The following is a 19505-nucleotide window of genomic DNA, read 5'->3' on the forward strand; positions in this document are numbered from 1 at the left end:
TAAATCAAAGGGCAGTCTATGCCGCTTAAAGAACCCCGCCTTTGTTTTATTACCGAAGTTTGAGAAGGTAAATAGTTTAATCAAACACTTCAACAAACCTGTTTCCAAAATAATGTTTTTTGACAGTGCTCCGTCAGACGGCGTAATGTGAAAAGGTTTGTCGAAGTGATTGAAGAAACTAAACTCTCAATCAAACTCTGGTAAAAGACCGAAGGTGGGGCTCATTAAGAGGCGTAGACTGCGCTATGTTTCATTGCAAATGGTGAAGAAATAGTGAAGTTACTTATGTCTTTATTCGAAGCAAAATATTGCCTTCCGACGTAGCATTTATGACGTAATTTATCACGTGGTATACACACACTGATACAGGAGATAACTTTAACACCATTCTCCAATGATGAAAATGACATTCTTATATAAAGCCTAATAATAAAAAAAGCCTACCTACCCTACCTATTTTTGAAAAGAATATAACCCTAACCAAACAATTTTTTAGGCTCTACTTAGATGTAGATGTATACGGGCCCTTGCTATCTCCTTGGATTAGCAACAATACCTGCTCATTCCTTTCAGGACATTTACAGAGACAAATGTATACTCGGTCTTAATAATTTTGATTAGTTTTATTCAGTCTCATCAATACATATATATTTCTTTTATTTATTTCCATACATTAATATATATACACATTTCAAGTTAAAATGACTATAAAAAATATAGCCACACAAATTGAGGTACAACAGACTTTCTATTTATATGTACGTAATTACTGGTATCTTTTACACAGCATCAAGCTTAAAACTTATATGCAATATATACCATATACATACAGTTTATAAAACTAAGAACTAAAAGAATACATATAATATATCCCCCAATAAATTCCTTGCTAATGATTTATGTATTGTAATTGTTCAGTTATTTATTGATGACTATACAGTCGAACCCCATTGGCTCCAACTCCCAGGAACTGGCGAAAATACCTCAAGCCTCGGTAAATTTGAGCCAAGCAATATTGTTTACACTCAGTATTAAGAAATCAGTCCTTTACATCTAGTTCGAGCAAACGAGGAATTCAAGCTAACAGGACTCGACTGTAGTTTTATATCATATGAATACTCTTTATTAATTACAGTAATACAACTATTACTCATGGAAAATAGTCAGGAAAAACATGAACATGTGGACATAATATAATGTAATTGTTCCAATCCGTAAGATATTTGTACAACCTTGAATGACTATAAAAAAAGAATAATGTTTTCGAAAACAATAAAGGTTCTTTTAACATCATTCTTTCATTTTATACAATGAAAAAACCCATTGAAGAAAATTCTTGACATTAATTATTATTTAAGAGATTATCATTCTTTTCAAACTTTCACAACATAACATTATGCACCATATTGACTACTTTTAATGGACATCCTTTCTTCAAAGATTCAAAGTAATTCTCAACAACTAAGTCACAGCCATCTATGTTAAGTTTAATGTAAACATTTTCCCATCATTTATAGTTGCTATATACTGGTCACATTGTAACGTTTCATGCTGTGCCTGGACAATGCCTTCCACTTCAAGAGCTTCCTCTCTTCCCTGAAAAATAACAAACTGATCCTAGATCAAAAACGAAAACAGTCTCATGCAAGTTACTGAAGTGAAAATTTCAGCTTCTTGCAATAACTCAATAACCGTATTTTGAAAGAGAAGCAGACATTGAGTTCTTGCACTAAGGTTACGATATACTAATCAAAATTTTGAAAACCATTTACATTAGGTAAGCCATCATTAGGATGCAAAGATGTTGTTGTTGTTGTTGTTGTTGAGTTTATAAAGGTCTGCTCAGGCCCTATTATGGCTTGACCGTGTCACATCCCCAAGAGTGACTTAAACAAACTTTTGAAGCCAAAGGTGAAATTTTACCCCCACTTATTGATGGAATATTACCAAATGTAGTAACTTTGTACTCAAAATGCTGCAATGAATAGGCAAAGATGTGAAATAGAGCATTTTTTATATTAACATCAAGATTATTTCTGTTTAATTTATATTGATTAACCATTATATAATTTTTGCATGGATTACCAGTACATTTTTGAACAAAACAAATTTATGACACTACTATTATGATAAAAAAGTATGCCAAAGGGGGGTAATGAATCAAAATTTTACTATTATTAAATGACCTAAGCACATTCATTAATTTATTTCTTAAATAACATGACGATAAAAAAGCCCCCAGTGAAAACTCTAAAATTATACACAATTAGTGCTTTAAAACTTGACAATGAAACTTGACCAAATGCAATTTTTTGTATTACCATAATGATGGATGGCTTACCTTAACAACTGTATAAGTAGTTGACCCTAACCTAATACAAGTTTGTTTTGAACAGAACAAAAAACAGGGACCAAAAGCGAAAATGACTTAAACATGTTAATAACATTTTTTTTTTATTGCAATAGCCCCTCTTTTAGTCTTTAATGTATATGTAATTTTGGTAAATACTAAACATTACCTGGACATTAAACGGAATATGTAGATCAGCAAGTATCTCCTCCACTACTGTATTGCAGAATCAGTCAAGTTTGTTCACGTTTGTCCAGTTTGATAGCCCTTCAGTGATGCTGTTATGCTTTGGATTGTCAATAATTGTAGCCATGTTGCATTATGTACCGTATTCATGAAAGAAAGTAACTTGGCCCAATTATTATAAATAAATATCTTCAAGTGCCTGACATGCAGTCATTTTATACTTTGTACATCATAATTGAATTACACTTGCACATTTACAGTTATGTGTTAAGAAGTGAGCATATGAACTTATATTTCCTTAGTGCTTGGACTTTCAGCCTTTTTTTTCCTTGTATATGAATGGTCCTCAGAAGGTCTGCTCCGTTTTGTCTTTCGAGCAGTGGCACGGCTGCTCCTACCTTTGTTAATTCGATCTAAAAAGTAAAAAATAATAATATTCATTTGGTCAAAAAGAAGGTGCAAAAAAACAACAACATATTTTTTCATTTGAACTTGCTTATGCTTTGTCACAGTGCCAATGTGTTTTAAATTAGTCTGTCCAGGCTGCAAACCTTTCACACACTGTGACCAGAATATAAATTCTATAAATTTCAACAAAAAACATATTTGCAAACTCTCCATGATTTGTATACTTTTTGGTATATGGAAAGTCGGAATGGCTCAGAGTTAGCGTCAACCTCCTAACCAAGAGGTCTCGGGTTGATTCCCAAGTGGTGGTGAGTTTTTGTGGGCTCCGACATGAACACCCTAGTACTAGTTCAATGCAGGACATGGATTTGAGAGCAATGAATTTCAGGTATCTTCATAAATATGCATACCAGCAGTTTGAAGCTCTGCACACACTAATGGTTGGTAAACATAGCAGTGAATGATAAATAAAGAAGCTGTACCAGATTTGGAGAAGTCCACCCATATATAACTAGTAAAGTAGAAGTGTCCACTGTCCAGTATACATGCAAGGTGTGAGCAACAACTATCGATGAGTAAGCATAAAAGTTTTTTCCAATTTATACTAGTATATTGATATGTTGCGATAAAAAAGTTCTTAAATGGGCCAATAATATTATGAAATAAAGTAAGAAATACATGAACTTAATCTGACATTTATTTACAAATATCTGCTAATATCAACATGATGAATCTTGTATTAAAAGATATATAACTAAGTTACATATTGAAAAAGTAGTCTCACATGTACGCTATTTAGTAAACCACTAAATAGCGTACATGTGGGACTACTTTTCCAAATCTGCATTTCCTCCGTAGTGGTACGAGTTAGTATTGTTAATGATTTCTCTTGTAATCCAGTGTTTAACTGGTTTGAAACTTAGCGGACAGTAGTGTTGGGTAACTGATTATCGGTAGTACAATCGGCTTTTGACAATACCTTAATTGTAGTTTTATTCTCGTACAATAACTCATAATCCTTAACTATGCTTATGTTATGTTAAATTTGAAGTTATTTATTTAATGCTCTTGTCAGCCATATTGTTAACAACAAGAGATGTTTGTCAAACATTATGCCCCCCTGAGCGCCATGTTGTCAGGATTATATGGACAATTGAATGAAAAATAATATATGGACAATCAGAAAACCTTTTTTCAGCTTACAGTCACACTGACCTTGACCTTTGACCCACTGACCTCAAAATCAATAGGGTTCATCTGCTGGTCATGACCAATAAGCCTACCTAGTATGAGGTCCCTGGGTCAAAGCGTTCTCAAGTTATTGATCGGAAATCGTTTTTCATGTTAAGGTCACACTGACCTTGACCTTTGACCCACTGACCTCAAAATCAATAGGGTTCATCTGCTGGTCATGACCAATACACCTACCAAGTATGAGGTTCCTGGGTCAAAGCGTTCTCAAGTTATTGATCGGAAACCGTTTTTCATGTAAAGGTCACACTGACCTTGACCTTTGACCCACTGACCTCAAAATCAATAGGGTTCATCTGCTGGTCATGACCAATAAGCCTACCTAGTATGAGGTCCCTGGGTCAAAGCGTTCTCAAGTTATTGATCGGAAACCGTTTTTCATGTTAAGGTCACACTGACCTTGACCTTTGACCTCAAAATCAATAGGGTTCATCTGCTGGTCATGACCAATACACCTACCAAGTATGAGGTTCCTGGGTCAAAGCGTTCTCAAGTTATTGATCGGAAACCGTTTTTCATGTAAAGGTCACACTGACCTTGACCTTTGACCCACTGACCTCAAAATCAATAGGGTTCATCTGCTGGTCATGACCAATAAGCCTACCTAGTATGAGGTCCCTGGGTCAAAGCGTTCTCAAGTTATTGATCGGAAACCGTTTTTCATGTTAAGGTCACACTGACCTTGACCTTTGACCCACTGACCTCAAAATCAATAGGGTTCATCTGCTGGTCATGACCAATACACCTACCAAGTATGAGGTTCCTGGGTCAAAGCGTTCTCAAGTTATTGATCGGAAACCGTTTTTCATGTAAAGGTCACACTGACCTTGACCTTTGACCCACTGACCTCAAAATCAATAGGGTTCATCTGCTGGTGATGACCAATACACATACCAAGTATGAGGTCCCTCGGTCAAAGCGTTCTCAAGTTATTGATCGGAAACCATTTGGTATTCCGACCGACCGACCGACAGACAGACAGACCGACCGACCGACCGACCGACCGACATGTGCAAAACAATATACCCCACTTTTTTCAAAAGGGGGCATAATAACAAGTGAACACTTCTGAATGCATAAATGAACCCAACGGAGAGAATTGGCAGAAACTAACTAAATGCAAATAACCAGAGGAAAAAAGAAAAACAAATTGCCGGTTGAATCGATGATCGATTATGACCCAATACAATCGATTGTCATCAATTTCAGGCACAACCAATCAATTTTCGATAAAAATCGATCATCTGAACAAGTGGACAGATTGATCAACTGTTATTTTTATTCAAACCCATAAAATCATACCTGACAGTTTGAGTTTTTCGTCAGAGATGGTAGTATTTTGAGCAGCTTTTGCCATCCTAGAGAGTGCTTGAAGAGTCTGAACTGGTGTAATGGCACTTGTTTTGGTGTTATCAGATTCAGTTAAAACTCTTCCAGATTCGGTAACCTCTCTATCAGATCCGGTAACCACTCTACTCGATTCGGTAACCACATTATCAGATTCGGTAACCACTCTATCTAATCCGTTAAACACTCTTTTAGTTTCGGCAGTCACTTTATCGATATGTGCTATGGCATTCGCCCTGAAATAAGAAATACAGACACAAAATTAAAAATAACATTTCAGAGACCATTGTTAACACTATCAATTTCATATTCATTTTATCATGTAAGCATTAAGTGTAAACCACAAATTAATAAAGATCATCAGACATTTTCATGCTTTCAGACCACAGGGATAGTCTACATGTAGCTACAATAATGAGCAATCAGGGATACTGTTTTATTATTTTGACATTTCTTATATATGGTCTCGAGTCTGCATAGTAAAGAAAAACGTCAAAATACTCGTTCACAGCCATTTAGGTGGACTAAGGGATAGTCCATATAATTGTACATGGACCAACTTTTTAACTATGTTTTATTGTTATTGTTGTTTGTCAAGCTTTTCGGCAATGCCAAATTTTTGGCTTGTTGTCGCCTTTAGTCTTGTACTTTTGGCGAACGAATTGATTCGCCGTTGCCATCGCATGGTACTAAATCTCTTGATACTTGTTAATTTATTGAAAGTCATAAATGGATAGCTGATGTTTACAAAATCAGGGGTTAAACATGCACAAGCTTGAAAGTAAAACTTAGTAAAAATATTTTTCAAATTAGGTTTACCAACAGACTGACCAAAAATACTCAGAATGCAATCTTGAAGATAAAGACATTAAAATATAGTCCGTTTCAACATTGCGATTATCCTTAATAAGCAATTAAGCCACAGGGTTTGCAAAGGAATGAATAATGTCATAATGCACTTCGATCGGAATCAATTTGAACTTAGTAATAGAAATTACACTACAAAGGTGATGGTGTATACTCTACCTGTATGTTGTTATCTTGTCACAGAGATTCATACAAGCCTGGCAAATGAAAAGCTTGTCAAAAATGCGTTCAAGTGGTTTCGAAATCAAGAATTCGATTACAGAATGCACCTCATTTCGTGAGGCTTTGTTATTTTTCAGGCAAAACAGTCGCCTTTCTGTCACCAAACATAAACAACAAGCAGGCTCCTCTTTCGTAGGGTCAGACATAGCCGCCATTTTCATTTTAAGTACAGTATGACTAAATTACGTAAATATTTTTTGACTAAAATACGAAAAAGGAGTTTTAACTGAAACAAGAAAATTTCTCGGGATATTTCCCCCGAATATGTAATGTACATATATAATTATAAAGATAGAAAAGTTTATCATGAAATATATTTCTTTTTTATTAAAATACATATAGTTTCTATCATTTGCTTTCGATGAAATATGTAATTTATCAGTGAAATAACAACAGTGAAAATATCAATTTGACATTTTCACTGCAAACTGAGGAGTGAAATATGACCTAAGCGAGAACCACTTTAAAAATCTTATGTAGCGACTGTCCATTGATCAAAATTATACACATCTCTGATGAACCAATACTGTAAATATTGCAAAAATAATAATTTACAATTTAAAAAAGCTCGCATATGGGGCGATACGATTTCCCGGTCCCGATCTCATCCGGTCTTCGTTTTCAAAATTTTATAGAAGCTAGCAAATACACTAAGAATGTATTTGCCTAAGCTAAGACTGTCATCTCATAAACTGCATATAGAAACCGGCCGATGTACATGTACTTTTAGAAACAAGCATAACTTACCATTCTTTTGAAAAATGTCAAATATATCTTAAAACTGTTTGACTATGTAGTACAGTTGAAAACAGTTTAGTACGAACTTTGATATGAAATCACAAAACAAAAAAGCTGATTTTGTTTTTACCCCAACCATGTACATGTATGAAACAGACCATTTTTGGTGGAAAACGAGACTTTTTTGGGCGAAAATAACCAAACACTAATATGTTTATTAGTAGTTCGATTTTGTTATTATCATAGGATGGTTTAGTTGAAGATGAACGCAGATTTAACAGTGTATTCTCACTGAAGTTTGCCCTGTATCGTTGGCTAATATAAAATTAAATTTGAAAATAGAAATATATGGCTAAAAGAATAAGACTGGCTTATTTTTTATCGTGCCATGTGTTCAAAAATAATATTTAGAAGGAATTTATTGTACGTGTCGAAGGAGCGTTAAAAGAAAAGGTCCTTCAGATATGAGACGGGCACCTTTTGGTGACAATGTCCGAGCAATGGTAAGTCTATTTATATTAAAACTTTCCCTAAGAACCAAAATAATCTCATAAAATTGCTATCATTTTTATGTTTCGTATGAAGCTAAATTTGCTGTTAATTGTTATTTTTTCGTCGTAACGTATACTAGTAAATCAATAATAAATAACACTGAAATTACTTTATTATATAATATTGTGATTTGATACAAAGGTGTCAAATTAAAATAATAACATAAATGCGTAGTTGTGATTTTTTTAGTAGTAATTCCGAAGACTTTCGAACGAATTCCGGACCGGTACGGCGATTTCCGTTGATCCAGAGGCGGTCTGGACAGGCCTGTCTTAAATTTTAGACTCAATCGAAATGTTTTTTTACCTTTTAACAAGACATTGATAACATCACGTGATAATGTCAATCAAACAATCACGTTGTTGTCCGGTTAGCGCAGTGGTTAGCGCTAGGGATTGAAAATCGGACCAAAGTCATAATCGATCATCGAAAAAAATCGGACGAGCCATTTCGATTAATCATCGATTATATAATCGAAACGGAACAAGTGAATATATTACAAATATATCCAAAACTATATTGGTTTGTACATACATGTCTTTAAATGAATAAACATATTACAATCAGTTATGTTTTATATGCTGTTTTGTTATATATTCCAGGTTACAATGATAATTTAGTAAAATGTTTTAGGGGATAACTTAATTCTAAGAAAAAATGAGAATAAAAACTTGTACTCGAAGAATTTATGGCGACCTCACACTTCCCAAATGAAAACGCGTGGAAAACAGCAGTCCGAAAAGCGATTCATATTCATGTATGTCAAGAGTACAAGTCTAGAGGAGGCGATACACAGTTAGAAACTTTCAAAACAATACACTGTGACTACTCCTCATCGATTCTGTGGGTCTTCAGTAAAATCTACAGCGATCAGCTTCTATACTGCCGCTCATCAATGAGAGTCCTCTGCAAATTCTTCGGACGACGATATACTGTAACATGTCACCAATGTAACATTTCGACTGAAAACATAGCAGCACACTCAATACTCTATTGTAGAAAAACGGACCAGTATAGACAACAAATGTGGAAACATATATACAAATGCATGGGTGCGAAAAACTACCAACAGTTTGTGAGTCTTGAACCCGACGAACAAATGCTCGAACTACTATCTGGGTTCGTTCACATTAGCATGAATGATATGAAACGTGTGTCCTGCTTTAAAATTGCAGTACGCTATGTGCACATTTTAGGACAATATGGGTGCAATGTATTAAACATATAAAATATTTGAAAATATGTGATAATAGTTCTTTAATGTCATAGAACATGTCTAGAACATTTCGTTTCGACCCTAGAATGTTTAGGTTGATTATTATTGAACTTACACGTATTTGTTTGTAATTAATAATTACTTATATTTTCCTATAGTCTTAATAGGTTATGCTCTAAGTATTATTAATTTGCACACTTTGTTTGTTTACATGTATACTATTTATTTGCTGTATGTAATGTTTAATATGTGCTTATTTGTCACCAAACTTTTGTATCTATGTCACATTTGTATGTAACTATGTATTTGCTTTGTTTTTTTTACATGTATACTATTTATTTGCTGTATGTAATGTTTAATATGTGCTTATTTGTCACCAAACTTTTGTATCTATGTCACATTTGTATGTAACTATGTATTTGCTCTCCAATTATGGAGGAAATAAACAATCTATCTACATAATTATCAGCATTTTCATCACTTTAAAACAGATATTACATAATTTGAAACAAAAATGTAGTACAAAATGTATTTACATGTAGCATTTTAAAAAATGTTCCAATCTTTTACATGAAATACTTATCAATTATCATGACATCATGTTAAAATGAATTTAATATTTTTCTAGCAAGATATAACATGGGGAAATGCTGAATAAATAATCATTTTTACTTGATAAGAAAAAAATTATATTTGATAAATATATTACAATGAAGATGATTTTTTACTTTAAAAAAGGCCATTTCAGAGTCTAAGTCTGAAATTAGAAAAGTGTGCATGCCAGTTCAATCAAACCAATGCTACAAGATACAAGAATATTTAATTAAATATAACATGTTACATTATCAGTTTAGCTCAATGATCCATTTTTACATGAAGAAAAAAATAGCATGACAAGAACCACTTTTTCACGATTTTATGTAAAAACGTTTTAAAGAAAATCATACACAACACGGTTACTTCCCTTTGTCGTACATTAGCGATAATCGATTATGGAATAATGAAATCGATTATCGCCGACCTCGGACACAAATAATCGACTTTCGACAATACTCGATCATCGTTTTATCCCTAGTTAGCGCACTCGCTTCTCACCTAGGCGACCCGGGTTCGATTCCCGGCTTGGGCGCATGTGAGTTTGGTTTGTGGTCACCAAGCCGGACAAGTGGGTATTCTCCGGGTTCTCCGGTGTCACCCACAATAGGGTTAATAGATGCTCTAATACCGTTTTTACGGTTCTATAAAAAAATATAATAATCTAATTAACAGCAAAAATGGCAAAAATCTTCTCTTTTTTATTTCATAATTTTCTTGTTTTTGTAATTAATCTTACTATCGGAATGAGTATCTGAGAATTGTTTTTTTTTGTTTTTCAGTAAAAAATATATTTTCACAGAAAAACAACAGCATAATTTCGTATTTTAGAAAAAATCATACTTTCGTATTTTAGGCAAACCGGCAGACGGGTAAAATCAAAACTGTTGTCTGTTACAAATAATTGCAAACCGGAAACAGAATTTTCAAAATTGTAAACAAACTTACTTTGCCTTGAAAACAATCAAATCATCTTCATAATTAGAATGTAAACCCTTCTTTTGTTGTAGTCCATTGAATGTCGTTGTATGAAAACTCACATGAAGCTCAAACTCAAATTATTTTTGTTTTTTGTTGTCAAACATTTTATGTCATATATTTTCGTGACAATTATTCCTGTGACGCTCGATCGGCATCGCTTTTTATGTAAATAATAAACATTCTGGTTTTATTCAATAACTTTATTTAAAATCCTCTTATCAAGCCGATAAACATGCTGATATTTTAATAATGTATATCCTGATTTCACCTGTTGTGTGAGTGTTCAGGTAAGCCCACCAAAAGACTCTCGGAGTGCAGGATTTACAGGTGGATTATGTATAAAAGTATAAGATGTTTCTGTCTGCTCTGTCCTGTGTAAGACTGCTGGTTTCACATGTGGCATGACATATCTATGTATTAGTCCACCTTAATGGCTGAGAGAAACTTTAAAAAGCTATGCTTTCATTTCAATCCGATATATATATATATATAGAGAGAGAGAGAGAGAGAGAGAGAGAGAGAGAGAGAGAGAGAGAGAGAGAGAGAGAGAGAGAGAGAGAGAGAGAGAGAGAGAGAGAGAGAGAGAGAGAGAGAGAGAGAGAGAGAGAGAGAGAGAGAGAGAGAGAGAGAGAGAGAGAGAGAGAGAGAGAGAGATGTTGAATAAAATATGTTTAAATCAATGGCTGTCAACGATTCTTTGGTGATTTTTTTTTACAATGGCAGACTCAAGACAGGGATACATTAGAAATGTCAAAATATCCCTGATTGCTCATTATTGTAGCTAATCTATATATATGATGTTTCTGTCAACTCTGTTCTGTGTTAGAAAAACAACAGTGAGTCCACCTGAATCAGAGGCATTGAATTTTGGACTGAAAATAGGGCCTAATTACTGTCCCATTCGCAATTCCCAAAAAGATGAACTGAAAATTATGATTTTTCTAAACTCTTAAACAAGTGACACAAGTCAACTAGTACATGTATGTCTAAATGCAGTCTAATTCTCTGAAGAATTCTTCAAACTGAGATTTTATAAGGGTCTTAGTATTGCTTCTTTTGAAATATACTATGGTTAATTTACAATTGAAGAATTTTGTCACTTTTTTCACAATTCTAAGAGACACTTGGCATGTCATAGAATCTTTTGATGATTTTCGTACTTGGTGGACTGGATACAGATCTATACAGAACTAATGTCAAATGATTAAATAGTATCCCTGAGCACTTATTACTGTACATAGCTAGTTAAGAACCAGCTGCCTGGATAATTTAGTCTGTTAGAGAACCATACCTGTGTTAAGCCACTGTTGCTTTTTCTGAACATTGCTCCTGGCAGCAAACACCACTAAAGTTTAATGTCTAATTTCGGTAGAGAAGTGTGCCCACTGAGAAGATTGAAAGGACAAGCGTCAGAACATTAGCCCAGAGTGCTTCCCACTGAGCAAATCTAGAAAACCTGGAAATAAAAACAAATTGAAAGTCAAATTATCATTTAAACTCTTATTCTTATTTTCAAATGTCACTGAATTTCTTTCAGACTGTATCAACATTTCAACACCATGGGAACAACGAACAGCCATGAAGAGGTTCCAACAATTTCCGACTCACCACCCCCACCATCCAAACCTGATCAGATGAATCGAATACTCTCATTTGATCCCCGCTCCCCTACCAGCGAAATTCCCCGCACTCCGATTGTTGTGGAGAAAACTCCAGAGGGAGCCTTACAGGACCCCCTAGACCCTCGCTCACCTACGGTGGGCATTGACAGGACACCACTGAATGCTTTACAGCAGACTAAACTGGGTACAGTGTGCTTTTTAAATTGTTGATTTGTTTTATGAAAGTCTAACATTGTGTAAGACTTTAAGTCGGACTTGTTGAAAACTTAATTCGAGAATTGTCTCCATTTTCTAAGTTGTTCTTTTGTTAAACAAGTTACAAATAGTGGCATAGAGTTGTAGCTAGGTTTTAAAAAAGGACATTGCTGTAGAAAAGGCTTAGGGTGAAAATTTTACAACTTTGTTAATAAATGGCTTATCCTAGTTAGAAAACCATACCAATTTCTTTACAGTTTAGAACAAATATTTGGAGAACTATTAAAGTATATAATGTTAAAATATAGGCGCCGATCAAAGTATTTTCACTTCCTTATAATGCATACTTCTAATGTTAATATCTTCTGAACAGGGGAACAGAAGCAGGCCTTCAATGCCAAAACACACAAATTAGACCTGGATAAACTAGATTCGGCACCTAACCATCACCATCACAGTGACAAAGAAGAAGGCCAGATGCTACCGGATGATATTCATATGCTCGGAGTTACTGGTATCGAGGATCTCTCATTGGAAGATTTCCCAACAAGCGAATCAACACGGTTGGTGCCGCATGATGAGCAGGTTATGCTTGGTAGGTGCTACGTTTTGGTCTTGTCTGACCCTATTGTCTTAATCCACATGGTTTGTCACTCTTGCTTTGGGACTTAAAGCTGTTATCTCACAGATACACTGTTTTGACTTTATTAATTTTCATCATGGGATGAGCAATTTTTTTAGCAGATGTCTGGAAACCAGTGATATAGGACTGCTGACAAAATATCAGATCCCAGTTTTTTATATTTACGTTTGAAAATTGATGTTTTATGCTGATAAACTCATTTTTTCTTAAAGCGTTTGTAATGCTTTTGGCATAAATATCAATTTTTTAAACATAAAAATTAAAAACTGCAGTCTGATATTTTGTCACCAGTCTTATCTCACTGGTTTTTAGTCATTTATGCAAAGATTAGTTCATTCCAAGACCAATCTGTGAGAGTGCAGCTTTTTGCAATTAATCATTTTAAAACTTAAAAAAGACATAAAGCACATCTTTGATACAAGTGGCTCTAAAGTTCAAGATTAGTCCTGAAATCAGTACTGAAAGCTTGTAACTTTAGAATATTGTTCTGTTGTAAAGATTGTTTCTGCTTGGGCCTAAAAAAAAATACATTTGGTTCGGGTTACCCGACCCTACCTATGGAATAGGTGCCGACCCTACCGTTTTTATAGTCAGTTTGAAAAAAAAAATGAAAAACTAAAAAAAAATGAAAAAAAAAAAAAAATCGTTTTTTTTTTCAATTGCTTTTCAATATGTAGTTTAAACCTTAAATGCTTATACAGAAGATAACTTTAACACCATTCTCCAATGATGAAAATGGTATTCTTATATAAAGCCTAATAAAAAAATAAAAAAAGCCTACCTACCCTACCTATTTTGGAAAGGATGTAACCCTAACCAAACAATTTTTTTAGGCCTTGGACACACTAGGAAGTATCTTGAAATGAAAATGAATGACTTAGGAAACAATTTCAAAAGGGGTCATAGCCCCTTTACCTTGCTTTGGGCATGAATCTCTTATTTATACACAAACAGATCCACAGCTATTTTTCAGGAATGACAATTATCTTTATATGTACTATGAGGTGGATCATCGAATCCTATTGCATAGAAAAAAGTTGTTAGCTTTGAAAATAAACAAAGCCTAAAAGAAAAATATATTTGTTTTGAGTTACCCGAGCATACATACAAAATAGGTGCAGACCCTACTGTTTTTATAGTCAATAGGTACAATAAAAAAATATATATTTCAAAAAAATAATTGTGTGTGTTTTAATAGGTGGCTTAAAACCTTTAAAGCTTTATACTGATGATTAATTTTACAATTTTCCCCAGTGATGAAAACAACGTTCTTATGTAAAGTCTAATAAATAAAGGTCTACCTACACTACTTGTTCCTGAACAAGACGTAACCCTAACCAAACCATTTATAACTTTTGTGCTCTACTACTACTAACTTAATTCAAAAAAATATCAGTTAACCAATATACCTCATTGTTCTGCTTTCATAGAACTGAAGAATACGAAGCTGAAGAAAAAGAAACAGAAGAATTCACAACCCAAAGAACTGTTCCCTGCCAAGACGACAGCAGCACTCAAGGACGTTACACGCTCCCCCCTCTCCGCCCGAACCATTGACGTAAACTCACCCGCGAACATTATGCAACGCAAACAGATTAAAGACATCGACAAGAAAATGACATGTGCTCAAGAAAATGCTCGCTCAAAATTTATTGTACGTGAAAAAGAAAATATGTGATCTGGTTCATAATGTGTCTGACACTATTACATGTATATACATGTAGGTGTAATATCAAGAGTGTAAATAAAAAGTATTACTAATAATGGATACCCGATTCTTTACCTTTTTGAAAGTGATAATAGCACTATTAAAAAATCTTGAGCATAAATTGCTTAAGTATCTTATTTCGACAAAATACTTCTTAAACTTCATTTACAAAACATGACATGACAAAAATGTATGGGTTGGTAGGAAGGTTTTTTTATTATTATTTATTTTTTAATCAGACATGTTAAATTACTGTCAAATGGCATTTGAAATTGTGTCAAATAAAACGAATAACTAATGTACTGCTCAATGCTGAAAAAATCCTATTGTGAAATTAGCAAATGTCGCATTTTCAGACAACAAAATTTGGATGGCGCATTATTTTTTGATAGTGATTTTTTAGGGCAATATTTTTTTTTTGAGTTGGTGGCAAATTAAGAGGGTCAAAGGAACCAGGAACAAAGAATTTTTTTAAGGCCAAAATTCATTCTTAGTCCACCTGTCACGTTATCTTGAGACATTGTGTCATGTTACATGAAGCATTTATTGTTATGCCATTTATTATATACTGATGGCACAAAATCAGCAAAACACTGGACGTTTTGTATTTTATACTCTACAGTAGAACACATTATATACACAATGATTATAATAGTATCTTATACATATGTACATCATACATGTATGTATTTGTTTTTGCTGTATTTTGCTTATAGTTGTAAGGTTTTAGCTGAAGATTTATGGAAGGGTGCTGCACCCTTTACTTTTTTGGTAGCACCTGTCCACCCTCATGGAGACCTTCATGGACACCCTTCTGTCTTAATAGAAATAATTGCCTGCCAAATAGTTTTTATACGCCCGAAGGGTCGTATTATGTTATGGCCTCCATCGTCTGTCCGTCTGTCTGTCCGTCTGTCCGTCCGTTAGCAATTCCGTGTCCGGGCCATAACTTGGTAACTAATAAAGCGATTTTCAAATAACTTTATACAAATCATCACTACATTAAAAGGATGTGTCGCACGCAATTTCCAGGTCCATACCTCAAAGACTAGAATCACCATGGGGGTGCGTTAGCAAATCCGTGTCCGGGCCACAATTTGGTCACTAATAAAGTCATTTTCAAATAACTTTATACAAAGCATCATTACATTAAAAGGATGTGTCGCGCGCAATTTCCAGGTCCATACCTCAAACACTAGAATCACCATGGGGGGGGGGGACATTAGCAATTCCATGTCCAGGCCATAACTGGGTTACTACTAGAGCAATTTTCAAATAACTTTATACAAATCATCTCTACATTAAAAGGATTTGTCAAGCATGCTTTCCAGGTCCGTACCTCAAAGGCTAATTTCACTGGGGGGCGTTAGCAATTCCGTGTCCAGGCCACAACTTTGTGTTACTCTAATAAAGGAATTTTTAGAAAACATGTCCTAGCCACAACTTTGTAACCAATAAAGCAATTTTTAAATAACTTTATACAAATTATTGCTACATTAAAAGGATGTGTTGTGAGCACTTTCCAAGTCCTGCTACTTTTAAACTTGTATTCTCAGGTAAATGTTTATTAAAGACCTCAAGCCGAATCTTCTTCGGGCGTATAATGCTCCGTTTCACGGTGCTCTTGTTTTGTTTGGATTAATTTTATATGACTATAGATAGGTACAAACAAAATACTTATTTGGCAGTTGAAAACTAAAATTAATTCTATAAAACACATCCGCTTACAATTTCTGTCAATTTCATTAACATTTAATTTCTTAAATGGGCCCTTTTCTGCCTTATCACCCAGTCTTTCTTTTGCAGTATTCTTTCTTTTTAAACCTGGCTAAAACCTCTCTGTTGTGTGCTGTGTTCAGTTAGTTACAAGGATGTATCATATGCTGCTTTGTGTAGAAATAATCACCATTTGTATAGGGCAGTTGTACAATAATTGTTTGTCAAATAAAAATGTATAAATTATTTCTCGCACAATTCGTTATTTTAATTATTTTGAGACTTTTGATCTCGATGCAAACAAGTATCTCTATGTGCACTTTATCAAAGGGCCATAATTCTGTGAAAAAAATACCAGAGCAGAACATGTTGATGCACAACTAGGCTTGGTACTTGGTATTTCATTAAAATCCATCCAGCAGTTTGGGAGGTTTTGTGTGAACAGACTTATCCTTACAAACACTATATGTAGAATATCAAAGGGCCATAACTCTTTGAAGGATTATCTGAAATGAACTTGTCAAAGTTAATACACAACTCGGCTTGGTACTCCTCATTTCTTTGAAGTTTCATCAAAATCCCTCCTGCAATTTTGGTGATTTGCTTGGACAAGCTTTGAGCGTTTTTGTTGGTAATAAACTGGTTTCGGTTTTATATCGGTTTCACGAACTGTGTATTTGTTGTTACAGTTTCAAATAAAACTCAAATCAGTTTTATCGTTTTTTTAACGAAAACCAAACATCGAAACCCCAACCAGAGGCGGTTTCATCGGTTCGTTCCATCTGAAAACTAGTTCACTTTGAAAAACAACATGGCGGACAGTAATCAAACACGTGTGTAGAAACACCTTTAATATAAAACAGGCAAATGACCATCTGCGGTATCATTGTTTTGAAGAAGTACAGGAATAATGGCTACATGCAGTAGCCCTGCCATGCTGTTGAAACTGTACAAATACCATGCATTTGTTATTTCAAGCAACATTATCAAAACCGGTTTCGAAACTGCTGAAACCAAAACTGAAACTGGTTTGGTATCAACAAAAACGCCCTTTGTGACATCCAGACAGACAAACTGTTGGGACATTTATAAATGTCTACTACCTGATCGGGGGAAACCCAAATAAGTCTCAAACATTTGACCCATTGAATTTTAGGTTGATAAATATACAGAACTCTTCTATTTCTACATACAAACTTGAGTGTATACTTAAATACTTGGCTTAACATGAATCACATCTGAGACTGTAACCATGTTAAAAATCACATTCAAGACAGTCGCCTGCTGGGTAGAAAGAATTACTGGTGTTGAGAATTGGTACCTATTAGAGCTGGTACCTACACCAGTTGTTGACACAAGTTTGCAATAATAGTAGGGGTGTGGGGAGGGCAGCACATGCCATCTCTTCATTCTTAATGTAACTTTGATACCCCTTAAGGTGTTTGTTAATGTTTTTTTTTTTTAAATATAAAGTCTGCTTCAATACAATGTACTAGTAAATCAGCCTTCAAACAGGGATAAATGAAATACTTTTGTTTATAAGTTATTTAAAAGGTATAAATATTGTTTTTTGTGTCTCTGCATCAGCGAAGAATTGCTGACAAATATAAATCACTTTGTTCGGCATCTTGATCACTGACATTTCAGATGAATAACTTCTAAATGACATGTTGTAGTGTCTTCAAACTTTGTATGCTCATTGGTCATGGTCAGTAGTTGACTCCATATTGTTTTTGGGCTCGGTAGGTCAGGTCAAGGTTGTTGTGATCTTGACTAGAAAAGCGGTTTCCAATCAATCACTCGTGAAAGGTTTGTTGTATAAGCATGTACATTGATCATTGTCCGTAGATGATCAAGATTGCAGAAAATACTTCCTACTCAATATATCGATGGCCTCACTTACAAATGTCGAAGCTACAAAATCTCATGTTTTTAGTAGCAATGCTTTAAGTAATTAAACTTGGTAATTTGTTAACACATTTTTTTTGAAAAATTTAATTTCTGAAGGTTCAGCATTTTCTTCTCTGTGAGATGTCCAACATGTTGCTCGACATTCTGATCACATGATGCAACACCATTTTCTCATTAGACTATTTACTCGGCATTTTGCAGTTAGATGCGGCTCGTCTTTATGATTTTAGTGATTTGAAAATTTTAAAAAGGGAAAAGAGGCAGCTTCAGCATTTTGAAGTGAGGGTATCGATATCCAGTATGTTTGATTCTACAATTTTCAGACTTAATAATGCTATTGACCATGACTAAAAGATGACTCATATTGATTTTAATGGTACGACGTCAAAAATGTATGGGTTTCTGCTCAATATGTTTGGAACTTTTTATTCTGCAGTCCTCAAACATGGTAGGAATATTTAAAGGTTATAACAATTAATGTAATGACCACTTTTGACTGTTGGTCATGGTAACTTTTACTAAAAAAATGTTTTTGGCTTATGGTATCTGATACACTTCTTCCTACGGCAATCAAACTTAGTTGGAATATTGGTCATAACTAGTATAATCAGCAAGATTTAAGTTTAAGATTACTTGAAAAAAAGCTTTCTGCTCAGTATTACATAAACAAGTTTGTTTATAACTTCATACCACATTGCGCATGCAGAAATCCTGAAATAAAGAGGAGTTTGAGATCCGAATTGCAACTTCTGCAACAAAAAGCATAATAAAAACAAACAATATATTTTGATAGTTTTTTTTATTGTTTGCATGTTTTTGCAGTAACATTATTTTTTTTCACTAACAATAAAGTAAACAGAGATAAATTGCGACAACATTGCTAACGGTAACTATGTAGCAGGAAGGTGAAACATAGCAACGATATCCATGGTAATTGGTAACCACACGCTTACTCTTGCAAAAAATATGAAATGTTCGGGGAAAAAAAATTGACGTTT

At 34.3% G+C, this 19505-nt stretch overlaps 2 protein-coding genes across 2 annotated transcripts; one reads left to right on the forward strand and one right to left on the reverse strand.

Moving 5' to 3' along the window:
• Nucleotides 1–436: 436 nt before the first annotated feature.
• Nucleotides 437–6786, reverse strand: LOC128245865 (uncharacterized). The gene is made up of 4 exons (XM_052964086.1): nt 6569–6786; nt 5498–5778; nt 2520–2949; nt 437–1596 (listed from the first exon to the last, which is right to left on the reverse strand). The coding sequence occupies exons 1-3, from the start codon at nt 6784–6786 to the stop codon at nt 2825–2827; spliced, it is 624 nt and encodes a 207-aa protein (XP_052820046.1). The 3' UTR covers nt 437–1596; nt 2520–2824.
• Nucleotides 6787–10643: 3857 nt separating this feature from the next.
• LOC128203038 (uncharacterized) lies at nt 10644–16842 on the forward strand. Its single transcript, XM_052904288.1, has 4 exons — nt 10644–10665; nt 12250–12518; nt 12903–13124; nt 14603–16842. The coding sequence occupies exons 2-4, from the start codon at nt 12272–12274 to the stop codon at nt 14848–14850; spliced, it is 717 nt and encodes a 238-aa protein (XP_052760248.1). The 5' UTR covers nt 10644–10665; nt 12250–12271; the 3' UTR covers nt 14851–16842.
• The last annotated feature ends 2663 nt before the right edge of the window (nt 16843–19505 follow it).

The sequence above is a fragment of the Mya arenaria genome, chromosome 9 (assembly GCF_026914265.1).
Source record: "Mya arenaria isolate MELC-2E11 chromosome 9, ASM2691426v1".
Classification (NCBI taxonomy): Eukaryota; Metazoa; Mollusca; class Bivalvia; order Myida; family Myidae; genus Mya; species Mya arenaria.

Bases quoted from the DNA above. Each gene is read 5' to 3' on its own strand.
- LOC128245865 (XM_052964086.1), bottom strand. From the start codon at position 6,786: ATGGCGGCTATGTCTGACCCTACGAAAGAGGAGCCTGCTTGTTGTTTA. The intron at 5,779-6,568 runs GTAGAGTATACA...TTCTTATTTCAG, and splicing joins GACAAGATAACAACATACAG to GGCGAATGCCATAGCACATA. The intron at 2,950-5,497 runs GTATGATTTTAT...TTTACTTTTTAG, and splicing joins CGAAAAACTCAAACTGTCAG to ATCGAATTAACAAAGGTAGG.
- LOC128203038 (XM_052904288.1), top strand. From the start codon at position 12,272: ATGGGAACAACGAACAGCCATGAAGAGGTTCCAACAATTTCCGACTCA. The intron at 12,519-12,902 runs GTACAGTGTGCT...TCTTCTGAACAG, and splicing joins TTTACAGCAGACTAAACTGG to GGGAACAGAAGCAGGCCTTC. The intron at 13,125-14,602 runs GTAGGTGCTACG...CTGCTTTCATAG, and splicing joins TGATGAGCAGGTTATGCTTG to AACTGAAGAATACGAAGCTG.